This window comes from Bombina bombina, chromosome 11 (genome assembly GCF_027579735.1).
Source record: "Bombina bombina isolate aBomBom1 chromosome 11, aBomBom1.pri, whole genome shotgun sequence".
NCBI classification, from domain to species: domain Eukaryota; kingdom Metazoa; phylum Chordata; class Amphibia; order Anura; family Bombinatoridae; genus Bombina; species Bombina bombina.
In genome coordinates this window covers 49,794,474-49,817,693 of record NC_069509.1, presented here as the reverse complement: position 1 = coordinate 49,817,693, position 23,220 = coordinate 49,794,474, and the positions used below count along the sequence as shown (strand labels likewise).

The 23,220-nt window shown below is 39.8% G+C and overlaps 1 protein-coding gene across 3 annotated transcripts in view; it reads left to right on the top strand.

The window, feature by feature from the left end:
- PIGQ (phosphatidylinositol glycan anchor biosynthesis class Q) overlaps positions 1–22,352 on the top strand; it is a 46,542-nt gene extending 24,190 nt beyond the window's left edge. For all 3 annotated transcript variants that reach the window (XM_053694321.1, XM_053694320.1, XM_053694319.1), the window contains exons 4-11: positions 1,861–1,981; positions 2,592–2,718; positions 10,334–10,487; positions 11,407–11,518; positions 13,105–13,185; positions 17,181–17,295; positions 19,395–19,456; positions 21,507–22,352. In XM_053694321.1, the coding sequence (XP_053550296.1) occupies positions 1,861–1,981; positions 2,592–2,718; positions 10,334–10,487; positions 11,407–11,518; positions 13,105–13,185; positions 17,181–17,295; positions 19,395–19,456; positions 21,507–21,659 (925 nt within the window). In that variant the 3' untranslated portion in view covers positions 21,660–22,352. The remainder of the gene's footprint in view (positions 1–1,860; positions 1,982–2,591; positions 2,719–10,333; positions 10,488–11,406; positions 11,519–13,104; positions 13,186–17,180; positions 17,296–19,394; positions 19,457–21,506) is intronic.
- The last annotated feature ends 868 nt before the right edge of the window (positions 22,353–23,220 follow it).

Below are 23,220 nucleotides of genomic sequence, written 5' to 3'. Positions count from 1 at the left end.
TGTTCACTCCATCGGGTCCTGACCTTCCTACATATAAATATAAGAATCGTGTTCAATGTTTTGGTACTGTTAGCATAATTGCCAGAAGCCGTTGTTTCTGTGTAGATAGTAACCTGTTTTATATACATGTATATATGCATGATTTCTAGAGCAGTGTTTTTCAACCAGTGTGCCGTGGCACACTAGTGTGCCGTGAGAGATCCTCAGGTGTGCCACGGCAGACTGACAACAGTGTGACAAATTTTTTAAACTTTGCTTGTTTTTTACTCCCAGTGCAGGGGTAGTTTGTAGGAGGCATGGCATAACAGCACAATACATACAGTATGTGTGTGTTTGTGTGTATGTGTATATATATGCTGTATTAGGCTACAATGTGTGATTTTTTTAAAATTTTGGGATGTTGGTGTGCCACAGGATTTTTTAATGTAAAAAAGTGTGCCATGGCAAAAACAAGGTTAAAAATCACTGTTCTAGAGTGTTCACTTTACCCTCACTACTTTAATTTAATTGGCTTTAGTGTTTTAGTTAATGTGTTTTATTCATCTTAAGGTCACAGCTGTTTTTAATTATACTAGTTTTTCCTGTGTATTTAAACATAGATAACCTTAATCATTATGTCTATGAATAAGGCAGATGGCTGCTGAAACGCGTAAGACGTTCTATCTTATGCTATGACATTTTCATTGCAGTTTTATATATGTTTTTTATTCTCCTGATTAAAGATTTTTGATAACTGGCACTTGGAGGCTCGCCGTTTTTTTTCCTTACTATATATATATATATATGAGAATACTTGTGTTCAATGTTTTGATACTTTTAGCATAATTGCCAGAAGCAAAAGTGAGCGCTGAGACCAGTGAGCCACTCAGATTACTTAGATCTGTTGCGATGACAGTAATGTATGCTGCATTGAATATACTCTTTTTACTAAGGCAGGCAATCAATATTGAAACTGTAGTAAAAGTGTGTGCGTAATATAAGATAATTGTAACCGTTGTTAAAGAATTTCTGTGTGTTACACACTTTTAGGTCGCAATGTTTGTTGCCATAGTATGTTAAGTACCTAAGTTTGTAACAAGTAACAAAATATCAAAACTGTCAGGTGTTATATCATTGTTATAATCGCTCAGCGGCTTAAAGGTTTAAGGTATCTATACACACAAGGCCCTCAGTGGTTTTTTTTTTTTAATGATTTCCCCATGTTTTATTTTAAATACATACAATTTAATAAGTTATGTTTTAACACGTGATCCTTATACTCATTTCTCTCATTTAAGGCTACACTTTATCGAATATGACAAACAAGAACATTTTTGTTAAATGACTCTTGAGTGTTATACGTGTATTCTCATAAGTGGGTTCTTAACCCTTTCTTCAATAAATCACAATACACAGCATCATTACTCTAAATAATTTAGTCCTAATATAGGATTTTATAATAAGAGATTATAAGAGTCCTAATGTACTAGTAGTAGTGCCTTTGGTTCCCCCTAGTTGAATTAACATATTTTGTTGCTTCAATTTAATAACCACAATCATGGTATAGAACCAGAATAATATAATCTAATTCACCTATATTTATCCAACATATATATGTGTGTGTGTGTGTGTTACATTTTCCCCACGTGTACAATGCTTCCTGGACTCTATACGCTAAGCATATACTGTTATTGTGTTCTGCTTTATCAGCTGTACCTAGTGCCGCTGTTTCCTTGTACATAAGTATCCGATTCCTGTGCAAGTCTGATACGCATTTCATGTGTTCATTACGCATTTCACGTGTTTTGTTCATTAGCAAGGACTGTTAATTTTATATGCTCTTCTTGCTCAATGTTTTTGTACACTTTGTTTTCCCTACAGAAAGGCCAATACATTGGTGTCACTAATTTTGGACATTGCTTTGGGAATCCTGCTCATGTCCTGGCTTTATAAGGGGAACAGGATTGGTCAGCTAGCAGATACCCTCATCCCTGTGGCAGATGTGAGTCCTATGCAACCTCATGTTGCACGAATAGGTTGTTTTAGCGGTGATGACGCTGCAGCCATGTAAATAGATTAACAGGAGATTCTAATTCGTCAGTAGATGTTCTAATTAATATTTTATTACTGCACAAATGCTCGCTGGCAATTGTGTTTAACCTTTGCAAAGTCATGCTCAGTAGCTGCAATAAAATGATCAGAAAATGGGCAGTGGGCCAATTAGGAGTGGCATATGTATGTAGTGGTCTTACTCAAGACCCACTCGCAAACATGCCTGCTTCATGAGATGAAATACGTGGTGGTTAAACATATTACAAGCAAGCATTCAAATAATAATAAAACAAATCAACAACAAAGAGTATTTTATTATTGCATTAGAATGTCTTTTGGATATTTACAACTTAGATATTTAATCTGAAATCTCTCTTTTACTCGCTATGTTCCCCTACCCTCTATTATTACTTGTGAATTTGTTTTCTCTGTGTCTTCGTCTCTCTATTTTTCTGTTTCTGTTTTCAACAAATCTTTTGTCTCTCCCTATCCTTTCATCTCTCACATTTATTGTCTTAAGTATCACTGGATATTCCATCTAACCACTTCTGTTTCATTAGCATGTTGCACTGGAGCTCCAGGGGCTGCTGCAATGGCTGATGGGAGCACCAGCTGGGCTCAAGATGAATCGAGCTCTGGATGAAGTTTTAGGGCGCTTCTTCATGTATCACATCCACCTCTGGATTAGTAAGTTATAGATACTCTCTTCTCTCATTCCTAAAACTAACAACAAATCACAAATAATCCTAATTCTTTTAGATGTTTTAGAAAATAAAAAGGTACAGGTATACCTCACTTTACAGCGCTTCACTTTACATGGCTTCACTAATACAGCGCTTTGTGGAGCTGAAGTTCAACCTCCAAAGATTTTGAAACAGTGCTGTAATCATCGTGAGATTGCAAGAAAAGGGACTTGCACCATTTTGTTATACTAAGTTCACTCTGTTTATAGCATTGCAGTGCAATCTGTGTCTCAGTGTTATAGTCTGGAAAATTTTACTACAGTCATTGTCACTATTTTACAGGTACAGTTTTTATTTAATACTGTGCTGTGCTAGTGTTAAACTAAATGCAGCACTATTGCACTCCTAATATTTGTTAGTTCAAACATGTTTTCAAGTTTTTAAACACACTGGCAAGTGAAATTAAAGCTAAAACTGCCTTATTTCACTTTAAGGCGGTTTTCACTTTACAGCGGGGCTCCGGTCCATAACCCGCTGTATGAGTGGGGAATACCTGTATATTATATGAGAGATAAATTATTAACCAACTGAAGCACTAATGAGGAAATGATTTACATTTACAAATAGATACCAATAGCCATAATTAGCTCAGGACATTAAACTGAAAATATAATTTCTCCTGTTAAGTGTAGTCAGTCCACGGGTCATCCATTACTTATGGAATATATCTCTTCCTAACAGGAAACTGCAAGAGAATTACCCAGCAGAGCTGCTATATAGCTCCTCCCCTCACATATCATACTCAGTCATTCTCTTGCAGCCTAACTAAAAAGGAAGCTGTGAGAGATCTGTGGTGTTTTTTAACTTAGTTTATTTCTACAATCAAAAGTTTGTTATTTTTAAATGGCACCGGAGTGTGCTGTTTATTCTCAGGCAGCATTAGAAGAAGAATCTGCCTGGGTTTTTTTCTATGTTCTTAGCAGACGTAACTAAGATCCACTGGCTGTTTCTCATCTGAGGAGTGAGGTAACTTCAGAGAAGGGGAATAGCATGCAGGGCCCCCCTGCAAATGAGGTATGTGCAGTAATTTATTTTCTGAGGAATGGAATTGACTGAGAAAATACTGCTGATACCAATGTAAAGTAAGTTCAGCCTTAAATGCAGTGATAGCGACTGGTATTAGGCTGATGAGTGTGTGTACACTGAATGTATTTTTCTAAGGAATGGAATTGACTCTGAAAATACTGTTAATACTGAAATAATGTATGAGCCTTAACTGCAGTAAAAACGACTGGTAGCAGGCTTATTAATAATAATACATAACTTTCAAATGTATGTTTAAAACGTTTACTGGCTTGTTAATCGTTTTTGTGAGGTACTTGGTGATAAAACTTATTAGGGCATGATTTTTACCACATGGCCATTTTTGTTTTCTGCATAGAAACAGTTTCTGAGCTTCCCAACTGTTGTAATATGAGTGGGAGGGGCCTATTTTAGCGCTTTTTTGCGCAGTAAAAATTCAGTCACAATCTGTCTACTTCATCCTCCATGATCCAGATCGTCTCTAGAGAGCTCAGGGGTCTTCAAAATCCATTTTGAGGGAGGTAATCAGGCACAGCAGTCCTGTGACAGTGTATTTGACTGTGAGAAAAACGTTAATTATATAATTGTTATCCGTTTTTGGGTACTAGGGGTTAATCATCCATTTGCTGGTGGGTGCAATCCTTTGCTAACTTAATACATTTACTGTGAAAATTTGGTTGTTATAACTATTTTGGTCATTGTTATTTCAACTGTGTCAGTTTTTCTGTGCTTCTTAAAGGCACAGTAACGTTTTTTATATTGCTTGTAAATTAATTTTGAAAAGTATTTCCAAGTTTGCTAGTCTCATTGCTAGTCTGTTTAAACATGTCTGACTCAGATGAATCTCTTTGTTCACTATGTTTAAAGGCCAATGTGGAGCCCAATAGAAATTTGTGTACTAATTGCATTGATGCTACTTTAAATAAAAGTCAATCTTTACATGTAAAGAAATTATCACCAGACGACGAGGGGGAAGTTATGCCGACTAACTCTCCTCACGTGTCAGTACCTTCGCCTCCCGCTCAGGAGGTGCGTGATTTTGTGGCGCCAAGTACATCAGGGAGGCCCTTACAAATCACTTTGCAAGACATGGCTACTGTTATGACAGAAGTATTATCTAAGTTGCCAGAATTAAGAGGCAAGCGCGATAGCTCTGGGTTAAGGATAGAGCGTGCGGATGAGATGAGAGCCATGTCAGACACAGTTTGCAGAACGTGAGGACGGAGAGCTTCATTCTGTGGGTGATGGATCTGATCCAGGGAGACTGGATTCAGAGATTTCCAATTTTAAATTTAAGCTAGAGAACCTCCGCACATTGCTAGGGGAGGTATTAGCGGCTCTGAATGATTGTAACACGGTTGCAATTCCAGAGAAATTATGTAGGTTGGATAGATACTATGCGGTACCGGTGTGTACTGACGTATTTCCTATACCAAAAAGGCTTACAGAGATTATTAGCAAGGAGTGGGATAGACCGGGTGTGCCTTTTACCCCTCCTCCCATATTTAGGAAAATGTTTCCTATTGACGCCACCACACGAGACTTATGGCAGACGGTCCCTAAGGTGGAGGGAGCAGTTTCTACTTTAGCTAAGCGTACCACTATCCCGGTGGAGGATAGTTGTGCCTTTTCAGATCCAATGGATAAAAAATTAGAGGGTTACCTTAAGAAAATGTTTGTTCAACAAGGTTTTATTTTACAGCCCCTCGCATGCATTGCGCCTGTCACTGCTGCGGCAGCATTCTGGTTTGAGTCTCTGGAAGAGGCCATTCGCTCAGCTCCATTGGATGAAATAATCAACAAGCTTAAGACACTTAAGCTAGCTAACGCATTTGTTTCTGATGCCGGCTAAGAACTCCGGATTCGCCATCCAAGCGCGCAGAGCGCTATGGCTTAAATCCTGATCAGCTGACGTGACTTCTAAATCTAAATTGCTTAATATTCTTTCAAAGGGCAGACCTTATTCGGGACCGGCTTGAAAGAAATTATTGCTGACATTACGGGAGGTAAGGGCCATGCTCTACCTCAGGACAGGGCCAAATCAAAGGCCAAACAGTCTAATTTTCGTGCCTTTCGTAACTTCAAGGCAGGAGCAGCATCAACTTCCTCCGCTCCAAAACAGGAAGGAGCTGTTGCTCGTTACAGACAGGGCTGGAAAGTTAACCAGTCCTGGAACAGGGGCAAGCAGGCCAAGAAACCTGCTGCTGCCCCCAAAACAGCATGAAGAGAGGGCCCCCTATCCGGAAACGGATCTAGTGGGGGGCAGACTTTCTCTCTTCGCCCAGGCTTGGGCAAGAGATGTCCAGGATCCCTGGGCGTTGGAGATCATATCTCAGGGATATCTCCTGGACTTCAAAACTTCTCCTCCACGGGGGAGATTTCATCTTTCAAGGTTATCAGCAAACCAAATAAAGAAAGAGGCGTTTCTACGCTGTGTACAAGACCTCTTACTAATGGGGGTAATCCACCCAGTTCCGCGGACGGAACACGGGCAGGGATTCTATTCAAACCTATTTGTGGTTCCCAAGAAAGAGGGAACCTTCAGGCCAATCTTGGACTTAAAAATCCTAAACAAATTTCTAAGAGTTCCATCATTCAAAATGGAAACTATTCGAACCATCCTTCCCATGATCCAAGAGGGTCAGTACATGACCACAGTGGATCTAAAGGATGCCTACCTTCACATACCGATTCACAAGGACCATTACCGGTATCTGAGATTTGCCTTCCTAGACAGGCATTACCAGTTTGTAGCTCTTCCCTTCGGATTAGCTACAGCTCCAAGAATCTTTACAAAAATTCTAGGATCACTTCTGGCGGTACTAAGACCGCGAGGCATAGCGGTGACTCCGTACCTAGACGACATTCTGATACAAGCGTCAAGTTTTCAAACTGCCAAGTCTCATACAGAGATAGTTCTGGCATTTCTGAGGTCGCATGGGTGGAAGGTGAACGTGGAAAAGAGTTCTCTATTACCACTTACAAGAGTTCCCTTTCTAGGGACTCTTATAGATTCTGTAGAGATGAAAATTTACCTGACAGAGGCCAGGTTATTAAAACTTCTAAATGCTTGCCGTGTCCTTCACTCCATTCCACACCCGTCAGTAGCTCAGTGCATGGAAGTAATCGGCTTAATGGTAGCGGCAATGGACATTGTACCATTTGCGCGCCTGCATCTCAGACCGCTGCAATTGTGCATGCTAAATCAGTGGAACGGGGATTACTCAGATTTGTCCCCCCTACTAAATCTGGATCAAGAGACCAGAGATTCACTTCTATGGTGGCTTTCTCGGCCACATCTGTCCAAGGGGATGACCTTTCGCAGGCCAGATTGGACGATTGTAACAACAGACGCCAGCCTTCTAGGCTGGGGAGCAGTCTGGAATTCCCTGAAAGCTCAGGGATTATGGACTCAGGAGGAGAAACTCCTCCCAATAAATATTCTGGAGTTAAGAGCAATATTCAATGCTCTCCTAGCTTGGCCTCAGTTAGCAACTCTGAGGTTCATCAGATTTCAGTCGGACAACATCACGACTGTGGCTTACATCAACCATCAAGGGGGAACCAGAAGTTCCCTAGCGATGTTGGAAGTCTCAAAGATAATTCGCTGGGCAGAGTCTCACTCTTGCCACCTGTCAGCGATCTACATCCCAGGCGTGGAGAACTGGGAGGCGGATTTTCTAAGTCGCCAGACTTTTCATCCGGGGGAGTGGGAGCTTCATCCGGAGGTCTTTGCTCAACTGATTAGTCGTTGGGGCAAACCAGATCTGGATCTCATGGCGTCTCGTCAGAACGCCAAGCTTCCTTGTTACGGATCCAGGTCCAGGGACCCGGGAGCGGTGCTGATAGATGCTCTGACAGCCCCTTGGGTCTTCAACATGGCTTATGTGTTTCCACCATTCCCGATGCTTCCTCATTTGATTGCCAAGATCAAACAGGAGAGAGCTTCAGTGATTCTGATAGCGCCTGCGTGGCCACGCAGGACCTGGTATGCAGACCTAGTGGACATGTCGTCCTGTCCACCGTGGTCTCTGCCTCTGAGACAGGACCTTCCAATTCAGGGTCCTTTCAAACATCCAAATCTAATTTCTCTGAGGCTGACTGCATGGAGATTGAACGCTTGATTCTATCAAAGCGTGGCTTCTCGGAGTCGGTTATTGATACCTTAATACAGGCTAGGAAGCCTGTTACCAGAAAAATTTACCATAAGATATGGCGTAAATATTTACATTGGTGCGAATCCAAGAGTTACTCATGGAGTAAGGTTAGGATTCCTAGGATATTGTCCTTTCTACAAGAGGGTTTAGAAAAGGGCTTATCTACTAGTTCGTTAAAGGGACAGATTTCTGCTCTGTCTATTCTTCTACACAAACGTCTGGCTGAAGTTCCAGACGTTCAGGCTTTCTGTCAGGCTTTAACTAGGATTAAGCCTGTGTTTAAGTCTGTTGCTCCGCCGTGGAGCTTAAACTTAGTTCTTAATGTTCTTCAAGGCGTTCCATTTGAACCCCTTCATTCCATTGATATCAAGCTGTTATCTTGGAAAGTTCAGTTTTTGATGGCTATTTCCTCGGCTCAAAGAGTCTCTGAGTTATCTGCCTTACATTGTGATTCTCCTTATCTGATTTTTCATTCAGACATGGTAGTTCTGCGTACTAAACCTGGGTTCTTACCTAAGGTAGTTACTAACAGGAATATCAATCAAGAGATTGTTGTTCCATCTCTGTGTCCTAACCCTTCTTCAAAGAAGAAACGACTTTTGCATAATCTGGACGTAGTCCGTGCCCTGAAATTCTATTTGCAGGCAACTAAGGATTTTCGTCAAACTTCTTCCCTGTTTGTCGTTTACTCTGGACAGAGGAGAGGTCAAAAGGCTTCGGCTACCTCTCTCTCTTTTTGGCTTCGTAGCATAATACGCTTAGCCTATGAGACTGCTGGACAGCAGCCTCCTGAAAGGATTACAGCTCATTCTACTAGAGCTGTGGCTTCCACCTGGGCCTTTAAAAATGAGGCCTCTGTTGAACAGATTTGCAAGGCTGCGACTTGGTCTTCGCTTCACACTTTTTCAAAATTTTACAAATTTGACACTTTTGCTTCGTCGGAGGCTATTTTTGGGAGAAAGGTACTTCAGGCAGTGGTTCCTTCTGTTTAATGTTCCTGCCTTGTCCCTCCCTTCATCCGTGTACTTTAGCTTTGGTATTGGTATTCCATAAGTAATGGATGACCCGTGGACTGACTACACTTAACAGGAGAAAACATAATTTATGCTTACCTGATAAATTCCTTTCTCCTGTAGTGTAGTCAGTCCACGGCCCGCCCTGTTTTTACGGCAGGTCTAAATTTTAATTAAACTCCAGTCACCACTGTACCCTATGGTTCCTCCTTTCTCGTCTGCTTTGGTCGAATGACTGAGTATGATATGTGAGGGGAGGAGCTATATAGCAGCTCTGCTGGGTAATTCTCTTGCAGTTTCCTGTTAGGAAGAGATATATTCCATAAGTAATGGATGACCCGTGGACTGACTACACTACAGGAGAAAGGAATTTATCAGGTAAGCATAAATTATGTTTTTTCATATAATATCTCATTAAATGGACATGAAACCCCAAAAATATTTTTTTTCTAGATTCAGATAGAGAATACAAATTCATACAACTTTCCATTTGACTTCTGTTATTTAATTTGCTTCATTCTTTTGATATTCATTGTTAAAAAGTTTACCTAGGTAGGCTCAGGAGCGGGGAGCTAGCTGCTTATTGGTGGCTGCACATATATGCCTCTTTTCATTGGCTTACAGATGTTTTTAGCTAGCTCCCAGTAGTGCATTGCTGCTCCTTCAATTAAGGATACTAAGAGAATGAAGCAAAATTGAAAAAATAAGTAAATTGGAAAGTTGTTTAAAATTGTATGCTCTATCTGTATCATACAAGATAAATGTTGTGTCTCATGTCCCTTTTAAGCACAGTTAAATACATCTTTGTAATGTCATTTTATAATTTACTTTGCTCTATTTTCAAGTGTCCCAAGTGATGCCATTTTAAGTGATGTTCAGCTTTCGTACTATAAGGTGATGTTGAGAGTCTCACCTTTTGCTGGTTTCTGATATCTTAACTCATAAAGAAAGCTGGTTAAAGTCAGAAACATGCACATTCTTTAGTTGACTTGCTAGTATTGCCCCCTACCTTCTTACTTTTCAGGGGTTGAACATATAGTCAGGTAGCAGCCAATCATTGTGCATGGCTAGTATGGGAGCGCACTTGGTGCGTAAGGTTAACTGTATGTCACCAGCTCAGATTTGAAATATAAATATGTATATGTGTGTGTGTATAAAATATGTATAGTAAAATTTATATTAATTCATTAGAATGTGCCTTTAATATTCATGAAAAAATCCGTAGTATCATTTGTAATACTCAAATTCCAAATGTATCATCAGTAGTTAACGTGTATGATCACAGTAATAATGTCTAAACATCTTTACAATAAAGTATAACCTGGTGTAATAGATTCATGAGTTGTCATTGGTTTGGTCTCTGCAGGTTATATCCGTCTCATGTCTCCGTTCATTGAGGGCATCATATGGTACATTGGGCTGTCGGCCTGTTTGGGTCTGTCTGTGGCTTTGTCTATTCTGTCCGACATCATTGCCCTTCTCACTTTCCACATATATTGCTTCTATGTGTATGGGGCCCGGTAAGTGCACGTGATCTGCTGGCGTGTGGAAAGCTTATGGTCGCTGTATTTTATTGCTTATGCTATGGGCAAATGATTAGTTTATGGCATATTATATTGTTTAAACATTACCTTTAAAAAATGCAGTAGTTTTTCTTGCTTTTGCAGGTAACAGAAGGGCATGTTATTCTATATATCTACAATATTTTTCACTGGTTTGGAGTCACTCTTTATTTTTTTAAATAAAAGCTTTGCTGTGCACTTTTAGCCTATAGTGCTCTGCACGCTGTAATATCTTGTGCTGCTGAAGGTATAACTGTGATTGGAGGATTAGAACAGTGTGTAGGTGCAGGTCATTCAGTAGGCTACTGTGGTCTAGATTTCATGTAAGTTGTTAAAATCCATTTTAGTGACCGTATCGTACTCATGCGGCTGTTTGTTATCTTGCCACTCGTTTCATTTGTTTTTTATACAACTTTAGGTAATGTGTGACTTGAACAATCTTTAAAGGGTCACTCAAGTCAAAATAAACGTTTATGATTCAAACAGAGACCCAGTTTTAAGACACCTGAAGAAAATCGACTGCTTATTTGAAATTCAGAGTAGGTGTTAAATCATTGTCTTTTTATTATGCACAAGTTAATTCTGCCGTTCAACTGCATTGAGTGGTCCTTTAAATAATAATAAAGGTTGTACAGCTCCTGAAAGTGGGGACAGACAATTATATATGTACAAAGCACACACTATTATATCACGTTTATTAGGTTTTATTTTAGTTGTATAGTTGTTAGTGTTAATCACTTTTTTGTTCGGAAACCGTTAAGCATCAGGTAAAAGTTGTAGGTGGAGAAATTAAAAGATTTTATTATCTTTGATAACGTATGCTATACTTAATATGATCTTATCCATTATTTTTTATATTCTTCTCTCACTCTGTTAGGTTGTACTGCATGAAGATGCACGGATTGGCTTCTCTCTGGCGTCTCTTCCGTGGCAAGAAATGGAATGTCCTGCGCCAGCGAGTGGACTCATGTTCGTATGACTTGGATCAGGTATATTGTTTTACTATTGAAAGTTCTGCCAAAACAGTGCAAACAGCATCAGGTCAGAATGTTCTATCAAATGGCCATTATAGTTAAAACATTTTTACACACTCTAATTTGTTAGAGTATGTCATCTAGCGACTCTGCAACTCTGTGTTTTTAACCACTACAAAGGGTTACACACATAGTAAGTAGCAGCAGTTGTGACTAGCGCTGCTGATTGGCTCGCAGGCAATTTCTACTTGGAACGAGCAGCTCTCACATTGAGTTGCAGCATCACTAGTGTTAAAATCACATGCTGCCCTGTATAGCTAGCGGTGTATTCAGTATTTATACTATCCTAGCTACTTAAAAATCCGCTGCTCTCTAACCCCAGCTATTTGAGCTCATATTGCCTTATATTTCTCATAACCAAGGACACATGCGGAGGGATCATATGCCTGCACTAGGCTACCAGTGATCATTGATTTGTAAATAAATTTAAAAATACAACTTTTAGAGAGCATAGGTGTGCTGTTTCTCCCCCTTGCCCAAATCCTGCTGCACTAAGCCCAGGGCAAAATACAAACAGAGAAACATTCTTCCAGGGCCAACAACAGCTCAGTAGCTTGTTCTAAGGTGAGTTATCACCTGGCAGCAGCTTCTTTAATCCCAATAGTGCTTTTCAAAGAGGATAACTCTTCTGCAGTATATCAGTCTGATCGCGCCTAGTAAGGTCAGTTCAACCCCTAAATCCTCCTCTGAACAAGGAAAATGGCAACCCCAGTGAGTTGCAGTCTGATCACGCCTAGTAAGGTCAGTTCAACCCCAAAATCCTCCTCTGTACAAGGAAAATGGCAACCCCAGTGAGTTGCAGTCTGATCGCGCCTAGTAAGGTCAGTTTCAACCCCTAAATCCTCCTCTGAACGAGGAAAATGGCAACCCCAGTGAGTTGCAGTCTGATCGCGCCTAGTAAGGTCAGTTTCAACCCCTAAATCCTCCTCTGAACGAGGAAAATGGCAACCCCAGTGAGTTGCAGTCTGATCGCGCCTAGTAAGGTCAGTTCAACCCCTAAATCCTCCTCTGAACAAGGAAAATGGCAACCCCAGACGATAATTTTGGCCTCCTTTGGGCCTCATCAGTGAGTTGCAGCCTATTACCGCTTGGCACATTGGGCAAGAAGTCCATATTTGGTTTCCCCAGAGTCATAATACAAATATAAACAGAAAGATAATCATTCTTCCAGGAACAAACAGCAGCTCTGTAGCTTGTATTAGCAGGACAATATGAAGTAAAAATAATATATTTATTGTTAAAAACAATCTCTATATATTAAAAACTTTCACAGATCATTCTTCACAAATGTGACTTGAAGATCCGCTAACTTTACTGTCACTGTGTCTGAGTATTTGCCCTGTTTTGAGAGATTAAGGAGCTCACAGCACAGATAAATGATGTCGTTCTTTTGCACGCACACATATTGGACAATAGAGTCTAATTTTACTGTGTAGTAGCTTTTTTGTTGCAATACAGTTTCAGGCAGGACTGGTCTTGTATTTATTTATTTTTTATTTGTTATTGTATATGTTAAACTAACCCACTTTCCTTTCCTGCAGCTGTTTCTTGGGACCTTACTGTTTACCATCCTACTATTTCTGCTGCCAACCACTGCGCTCTATTACTTGGTGTTTACCTTGGTATGTACAGAACCGCTACAGTTCTAATCATAAGCCTGCCAATGCCTACACAGTGCAGGGTATCATTTTAACAAATTTGTAAACTGAAAAATATTAGTTAAATAAAATGATGTGTAGGCTTATTTCAGTAATGTACTCATATATTGGATAAACTTTTTTTTAATAATAATAATAATATTTTTTTTTTTATAAAAAACAGAATTTATGCTTACCTGATGATAAATTTCTTTCGCTTGTGATGTATCGAGTCCACGGATTCATCCATACTTGTGGGATATTCTCCTTCCTACAGGAAGTGGCAGAGAGAGCACCCACAGCAGAGCTGTCTATATAGCTCCTTCCTTAGCTCCACCCCCCAGTCATTCGACCAAAGGCTAGGAAGAAAAAGGAGAAACTATAGGGTGCAGTGGTGACTGAAGTTTTTTAAATAAAAATATACTACCTGTCTTAAATAGACAGGGCGGGCCGTGGACTCGATACATCACAAGAGAAAGAAATTTATCAGGTAAGCATAAATTCTGTTTTCTCTTGTAAGATGTATCGAGTCCACGGATTCATCCATACTTGTGGGATACCAATACCAAAGCTTTAGGACACGGATGAAGGGAGGGACAAGACAGGTTCCTTAAACGGAAGGCACCACTGCTTGTAGAACCTTTCTCCCAAAAATAGCCTCCGAAGAAGCAAAAGAATCGAATTTGTAAAATTTGGAAAAAGTATGAAGCGAAGACCAAGTCGCCGCCTTACAAATCTGTTCAACAGAAGCCTCATTTTTAAAAGCCCATATGGAAGCCACTGCTCTAGTAGAATGAGCAGTAATTATTTCAGGAGGCTGCTGGCCAGCAGTCTCATAAGCCATACGGATGATGCTTTGCAGCCAAAAAGAAAGAGAGGTAGCCGTAGCCTTTTGACCTCTCCGCTTACCAGAATAGACAACAAACAATGAAGATGTTTGACGGAAATCTTTGGTTGCTTGTAAGTAGAACTTTAAAGCACGAACCACATCAAGATTGTGCAACAGACGTTCCTTCTTTGAAGAAGGATTAGGACACAGCGAAGGAACAACAAGTTTAGGCTCCATGGCGGAGCAACAGGTTTAAATACAGGCTTGATCCTGACCAAGGCCTGACTAAAAGCTTGAACGTCTGGGACATCTGCCAGACGTTTGTGTAAAAGAATAGACAAAGCAGATATTTGTCCCTTTAAGGAACTAGCTGATAATCCCTTCTCCAATCCTTCTTGGAGAAAAGACAAAATTCTAGAAATCCTAATCTTACTCCATGAGTAACCCTTGGATTCACACCAACAAAGATATTTGCGCCAAATCTTATGATAGATTTTCCTGGTGACAGGCTTTCTAGCCTGAATCAGGGTATCAATGACCGACTCAGAGAAACCCCGCTTTGATAGAATCAGGCGTTCAATCTCCAAGCAGTCAGACGCAGAGAAATTAGATTTGGATGCTTGAACGGACCTTGGATTAGAAGGTCCTGCCTCATTGGCAGAGTCCACGGTGGAACAGATGACATGTCCACCAGGTCTGCATACCAAGTCCTGTGTGGCCACGCAGGCGCTATCAGAATCACTGAAGCTCTCTCCTGCTTGATTCTGGCAACCAGACGTGGGAGGAGAGGAAACGGTGGAAATACATAAGCCAGATTGAAGGACCAGGGCACTGCTAGAGCATCTATCAGTACCGCCTGGGGATCCCGGGACCTGGACCCGTAACGCGGAAGTTTGGCGTTCTGTCGGGATGCCATCAGATCCAATTCTGGTGTGCCCCTTAGCTGAGTCAGCTGGGCAAATACCTCCGGATGGAGCTCCCACTCCCCTGGATGAAAAGTCTGACGACTTAGGAAATCCGCCTCCCAGTTCTCTACCCCTGGGATATGGATTCCTGAGAGATGGCAAGAGTGATCCTCCGCCCATCGGATAATTTTGGTTACCTCCATCATCGCTAGAGAACTCTATGTTCCTCCTTGATGATTGATATAGGCTACAGTCGTGATGTTGTCCGACTGAAATTCCGAATAGTCTCCATCTTGAAAGATGGTACTCTGAGGAATTTGTTTAGATCCCGGATTGGGGGCTACCCCTTCATGCTGTCTTAGAGGCAGCAGCAGGCTTCTTGGCCTGTTTACCTTTGTTCCAAGCCTGGTTAGGTCTCCAGACTGACTTGGATTGGACAGAATTCCCCTCTTGCTTTGCTGCAGGGGAAGCTGAAGCGGAACCACCCTTGAAGTTCCGAAAGGAACGAAAATTATTTTGTTTGGTCCTCATCTTATTTGTTTTATCCTGAGGGAGGGCATGGCCTTTCCCTCCAGTGATGTCTGAAATAATTTCTTTCAGTGCAGGCCCGAATAGGGTCTTTCCTTTGAAAGGGCTGTTCAACAATTTAGATTTTGATGACACATCAGCAGACCAGGACTTAAGCCATAACGCCCTGCATGCTAAAATGGCAAAACCTGAATTCTTTGCCGCTAATTTAGCCATTTGGAAAGCGGCATCTGTAATGAAAGAATTAGCCAACTTAAGGGCCTTAATTCTATCCATAATATCCTCTAATGGAGTCTCCACCTGGAGAGCCTCAAACCAGAAAGCAGCTGCAGTCATTACAGGAACAATGCATGCAATAGGTTGGAGAAGAAAACCTTTTGTCACCACACTCACTTTGCCCTTCCTAGCAGTTAAGCAGGCAGAGAGAATGACTGGGGGTGGAGCTAAGGGAGGAGCTATATAGACAGCTCTGCTGTGGGTGCTCTCTCTGCCACTTCCTGTAGGGAAGGAGAATATCCCACAAGTATGGATGAATCCGTGGACTCGATACATCTTACAAGAGAAATTAGGTTTATTCAGCACAGGAACATCCATTTTCATTAACTTCATAAAACTTTACAACATTTTTAAATAAGGAGTAGAGAAGATGTTTGAGCACAATGTCACTTTAAAGGGACTAAAATGACTATATTTAGAAGGAAAATATTTTTTAAATGGACATGATACTCAAAAATTCTCTCTGTTCCATACTTCCATCTAAAAGAGAGTATTTCAAAATGTATTACAGTGCTTTTTTCCCTGTCAGAGTTGTACCTATGAGGGACATAAAACATGCACACTTCCTGTTAGTTTCACTTCAATTTATTTTCATGCAGATGATTATTAATCAGATAAGTGCAGCGTTATATCAAAGATAATGCTGCCTCCCGTGCTTTCCACAAAACATGCCCTTACATAATACTTCTGTATTCAAAACTTAGTAGACAATGTAGTAATGCAGCGAGTAAGGCCTCAGAATGATTGAATGTATTGGTAGAGGTATTTGCAGCAGAAATAGTGAGGTTGTTATGCCACTTTATAGATCATTAGTTAGGCCTCATCTTGAGTATTGTGTGCAGTTCTGGAGACCATATCTTCAGAAGGATATTAACAAACTTGAATCTGTGCAAAGGAGGGCTACCAAAATGGTACATGGTCTAAAAAATAAAACTTACCAGGATAGGCTCAATGACCTAATTATGTATAGCTTAGAGGACAGAAGGGAAAGAGTTGATATGATAGCAACTTTCAAGTACATTAAAGGGTTTAGTAAAACTTAGGCTGTGGGTATTTTACATAAAATGGAAAATTCAAGAACAAGGGGTCATGAGCTCAAGCTAAAGGGTAGTAGATTCAGGAGTAATTTGAGGAAGCACTTCCTTACAGAAAGAGTGATTGATTTATGGAATAAACTTCCTCAAGAGGTAATAATGACAAACACTGTCTGGGACTTTAAAAATGTCTGGGATAAGCATAAGGCTGTCCTAATAACTAGATACGTTTATACTGTTAGGTAATATCGGGCAGATTTGCTGGGCCTATGGCTCTTATCTGCCGTCAATATCTATGTTTCTATGTATTGTCTTGGGATTGGCTGCTTGTGTGTGCACAATATATGGCACAGGAAGTTACAACCATCATTTTTCACTCTCTTTCCTTCTTCTTTATGTTTCTTAAAGCTGCGGCTGTTAGTGGTTCTGGTTCAAGGTGTGATCCATCTAGTTATAGACCTGCTGAGCTCACTCCCCCTCTATGCCATAGGACTGCGTCTCTGCAGGTCTTACATGTTGGCAGGTGAGTAGCTGGGATATGAAGACGGAAGGGCTTATGGTTGCTAAAATATAATATCACACTTGTGTCATGTTACAACACTTCACTCTAGGAATCTACAAAGGAATAGAGAAACAAAGATCTAACATCAAAAGAATTACACAAAAACAGTAATAAACTTATAGGGATATAATAATACAATAACAAAATGCACTAGGGCATTTTATAATTGCAGTTTCTTGCATGTAACTTTGTGTTTAACCCTGCAAAGGTGTAAAAGGGGCAGTAAACCTCTTGTAATTACAAGACATTTCTTTTGTGTTGCTATAGAACAATGTATCTTTCAAGCCTAATTTTTTTTCACAAATTAACATACGGTTTGCTGCAATTATTTTTCAATAGCCAAACTCCACCCACAATTTACCTTATTTGGAGGAGCCAATCTGGGCTTTAGTCTGCAGACAATAAGTCACTGTCATAATGTTAGTATACGTTGCATTTTATAGCAGTTCAGTTAAAGCCACTTAGGGATAGATGTGTGGTATGGTTAGCCTTGAGAAGTCAGCAGGTGCATTTCAAGTCCTGAGATTTAGAAAATCCACAATTTTCAGAGCTAAGTTACATAAAGCACTACCCTCCAACATGTATCGGTTGTAGTAAATCACATCATGCTAACTTGATTACTATATTAACAAGATGTTAGTCACTGCAGTTGAGTTCAATAGCAAAACCATTACCAAACAATTAGGAAGCTTAAGGGATTGATCACAATTCTTTAGAAAAAACGTATTTTCAGCAGAAAAAGACCATTGAAGTCCAATGATTTTTTGTAGATAAAGCATTAAAGGGACAGTCAACACCAGAAATGTTGTTGTTTAAAAAGATAGATAATCCCTTTATTACCCATTCCCCATTTTTGCATAACCAACACAGTTATTATAATACATGTTTTACCTCTGTAATTACCTTGTATCTAAGCCTCTGCAGACTGCCCCCTTATTTCAATTATTTTGACAGACTTGCATTTAGCCAATCAGTGCTCGCTTCTTGGTAAATTCACGTGCACGAGCTTAATGTTTTCTATATGAAACACATGAACTAATGCCCTCTAGTGGTGAAAAACTGTCAAAATGCATTTAGATTAGAGGTGGCCTTCAAGGTCTAAGAAATTAGCATATGAACCTCCTAGTTTTAGCTTTCAACTAAGAATACCAAGAGAACAAAGCAAAATTGGTGATAAAAGTAAATTGGAAAGTTGTTTAAAATGACATGCTCTATTTGAATCATGAATGTTTTTTGGGACTTTACTGTCCCTTTAAATAAACTGTTCTAAGGGATAAGAAATGACCACTAAGTTTGAGCTACATTCCAATTGGTTTGAATTTGGACACAAAACATTTTATAGTTGTTTGGGTGTTTTTTTTTTTTTTTTTTTATATCAATTTAAAAAAGAAATTCTGATCCATAAAAAAAGCTTCTTTTTCAATTAGAAAATAATATAACTGCAAAGTCTTGTTAAACACAATAATTAAAACAAAGGTAAGAACCAGGCATGTAGCACGATTTTTGTGTGGGTGCGCTCATAGATTTTTCAGACAGTTATGTTTTTTATACAGTTTTTTCCCCCCCAGCTAAATTCATGAAGCGTGCAATAAAATAATTTCATATCAATTGAATTACTTTTTTATTTCCAGGTTTAAACTTTTTGTGTACAAGTTTTCTAGTTTAAAAGTGTGATTTGAACTTTATTTTCAATTTTCTATCAAACAAAAACGATCTGGTTTATTAATATTTAAACTGAGCCTGTGAAAGGACTTTAACATTGAAAAACAAATGGCCATGAAATGCTACTCAAAACAGGGAAAAAGAAATCCAAGTTCTTAAATTTGAAAAGTCCAAACAGCCATGGACAAACTGTTTTCTGATTTATTGGAATTACAATGTTGAATCATCCACATACAAGGTGCACAGGAGGCTGTAAATGCATTTGAAACGTTTTTAAGATAAATGAGTTTATTGTGGGGTTGGCAAACAATCTGCAGTTGGTTCAAGGGAATTCTGACTGATTTACTAAACCCTCTTTGTTGGTTGGAAACCATTATTAATAGCGTACTCTCTTTTAGCTGGTGTAAAATTCCGAATGCTGGAGCAGCAGGCTGAAAAACCTCTTAGACTGTTGATGCAGGTGAGATACGTAACCTCCATCATCTTTTGCGAGTTCTTTATTTTCACCATGTATAGAATTTATCTTTATGAAAAATATGGTTTTAAATTGTCATTTAATGATAATAATTTTATTACGTTTAATGTTAATGGTTGTTAAATGCACATTTTTATTGTTCTTTGTGTATCTACTCTGTTCTTTTTCATACCGAAAATGAGACATATATATAAAAGAACCTCATGGGTGTAATAAAATTACTAATAAAATCCATTTAAAGGGACATAACATTTTAATATAAAAATGCTCTAACTTCCTAGAGCCTTTTCTTATGAAACAAATGCTCACTGTAAAGTTCACCCACTAGGCATAATCCCATCCTGTACCTGAGCAGGGCATGTCTGGTTGTCGGTGACTATATATGCCACTTCTGATTGGCTGAGCACAACTTTTTCAGTATAGTGAGCTCCTTATTTTCCCCCTTCTTCCAAAATCTCCACCCCCATCTCTCTATAACTGTCAACAACTCCATCATTACCCCTACCCCACATGCCCAATGTCTTGGGGTCACATTTGACTCAGATCCTTCTTTCACTCCTCGCATTCAGTCCTTGGCTAAATCCTGCCGCTTCCACCTTAAAAACTCCTCTAAAATTAGACATTTCTTTACACAAGACACAACCAAGATTTTAATCCACTCTCTCATCCCTTCCCGCCTCGATTACTGCAACTCTATCCTCTCTGGTATCCCCACCTGCCGCCTAGCTCCTTTACAATCCATAATGAATGCCTCTGGCAGACTCATCTTCCTTACACATCACTCTTCATCTGCTGCACCTCTCTGCCAATCCCTTCACTGGCTTCCTCTTGCCTCCAGGTTTAAACACAAAATTCTCACTCTGACATACAAAGCCCTCAACTGCACTGCTCCCCCCTATATCTCAGACCTTGTCTCCAGATACTCTCCCTCCTGTACCCTTCACTCTGCTCATGACCTCCTAATCTCCTCCTCTCTTGTTACCTCCTCACATTCCCGTTTACAGGACTTCTCCAGACTGGCTCCCATCTTGTGGAACTCTCTGCCTCGCTCCACAAGACTCTCCCCTGGTTTTGAAAGCTTCAAGTGCTCCCTAAAGACTCTACTGTTAAGGGATGCATACAACCAACTCTAACCTTTCCTAATACCAGTTTCTTTCCTCCATTGCTATCCCCTTGAACCCCCTTAGCATGTGAGCCTAAGAGCCCAGCTGTTTGTAGATCACCTTCACAAGAGCTGACTACAACAGCGCGACTCTCTGCAGGGCCCTCTACCTATTTGATCCCTATAAATGTTACCTTGTATACCGCCTATGTTTATGGTGCTGCAGAATCTGTTAACGCTCTACAAATAACAGATAATAATAATTATAATAATAGTGTCATTGAAATGTGCTTATGTGCATTTCAATTTCAACTATTATGTCCTTGTAACACTGACTTTTTTTACTATTTCTAAAAATGATATAGACATACAATTGCTTAAAGGGATTTAAAGGTAAACATTGAAATGCGCATTTAAAATGTTAATATAAGCATTTTTCCATTATCCAAATTGCTTCTAGTAACCGTTATTTCTGTTTTTCAATGGCAAACACACACATGCTGTGAGGATATGTACACCAGTATTAAAGTTCAGAAAGCTGGAAGTGGGGTGTACTGTGCCTGTGAAGACGTAATATGTGTCATATAAGCCACTTGAGAAGTTGTAGTGTTTAAATACTGGTGCATAAATCCTCACAGCATATGTGCGTATGCCAGTGAAAAGCATTAATAATCTTTACTAGAAGGATTTTTGCTAATGGAAATATATTGCAAAAATGCTTCTATTTAAAACTGAGCACACCCATTTTTGACCTTTTTATGCATAAAGTAAGCAATTTGTCCAGTTCAGTGATGGTGAATGTGATTAGTGCAAGATTGTTTTTGTACTAAAATGAATGTTGTAAAGATTCACACATACTATTTAAATATCTGTATAGATTGAATTATCGGTTACTGCCATTCATAAAGCAAACAATCTCCTGTTCTCTTGCAGATCAACCCCTTGTCATATGGACGTGTGTTGAGCACCTACAAGCTCCCATCCAGCAGGCATTACCCTAAAGACTCCTGGGGATCCCTGTGCAAGAAGCTTTTTATAGGAGAACTCATCTATCCCTGGAAACAAAAGGGAGATAAACAGGACTGAGAGGAGGGAAAGGCGCAATATTGTTACTGGATGACAGAGAACATCTGAATGCTATAACAAATGACTAATAGAATTCTTTTGTAGATCATCGAATCATCAGCCTAACTTCCTCAAATAATTCAGAGAACGTACTGCCTGTGCTACCATAATCCTGCTGGCAACGATACAGTGTATATCTAAATCCGCACATAACAGAAGAGGCTAGAAGTGTCATATAATAATCTTCCAAAGGCGATGGCCTGAGCAGTGGGTATATTCCATCTGTAGAGCCAGCACATGGTATTTACATAGGTCTCCTGCAACAATTTACATTCCAATTTATATATCAAGACCACTTTGCAGAATGGCTCTCATGAAGTCCGTTTCCTGCCGTCTGAGAAGCATCTCAAGATATTAACTGAATATTAAACATATATAGAGACAACTAAATCAAAACTAACAGATCTGTGCAAAAATGAGCTGTGATTCTAGCAGAAATAATGATTTGTGGTAGTATTATGCTAATCGGTAAAAGTGATGTAATGATGCCACTTGGCTGAGATGGCATAACCCTTAGCGTACCCGTTATGTTGAAGGAACTGACATTGTCTGTATTTATTTTTGTAATGTTAATCTGTCTGAGCCACTGAAGGGTAACTCACCCTATATATTTTTAAGAATTTTTATATATGACTATAAAACTCTTATCCAACATATGTGGTTCATAATGGTTTTATTAATCTTTTGTTTGCTGTCCATTAGAATTTGTTGTGCTGTGAGTATCACCTCCCCATCCAGTCTGCTCCTAAAAAAAGCAGCTTCCTAGTAGTTAAACAATTCCACCAACACTGCAGCTTAGCATTCATGGGATAAAGGTAGCAGGTCGCTCATTATAAATACAGGCAAAAAAATTAATCTCTTAAGGCTGTGACACACTGCAAGCGATGCGGCGCGAGGCGATGCAGCTGCTTCGCACCGCGTCACATCGCTTCTAAAGTTCAATTATTTCATCTCTGAGTGCTCAGCTACGCGACCTGACGCAGCAGAGTGCTCAGAGATGAAAAGGCAGGACACACTGAGCGCGCACAGCCGCATCTACACGCTGCACACCGCTCCGCTTGCAGTGTGTCAAAGCCTTTACTCATCCTCTAACTTCTTGCTGTTTGTGGACAAGTTGAAATTTCCAAGTCTATGAGGAGAGAGAGGGAGAGAGGGGGAGAGAGGGAGAGAGAGAGTCCAAGTACCATCACATGTGGAATAAAAATCCAGTCCTAAAGGAGGATGCAAAACACCCCACACAACAGAGCTTGAATTCCTTCCACTTTCCTATAATTCATTAGTCAATTTTTTGCCTTCAAGGGACATGAAACCCTTGAAGGCCCCCTCTTATCTGAATGCATTTGACAGTTTTTCACAGCTAAAGGGCGTTAGTTAATGTGTTTCATATAAATAACGTGCTCATGCTCGTGGAGTTATTTAAGAGTCAGCACTGATTGGCTAAAATGCAAGTCTGTCAAAAGATCTGAGATAAGGAGACAGTCAGCAGAAGCTTAGATACAAGGTAATCACAGAGGTAAAAAGT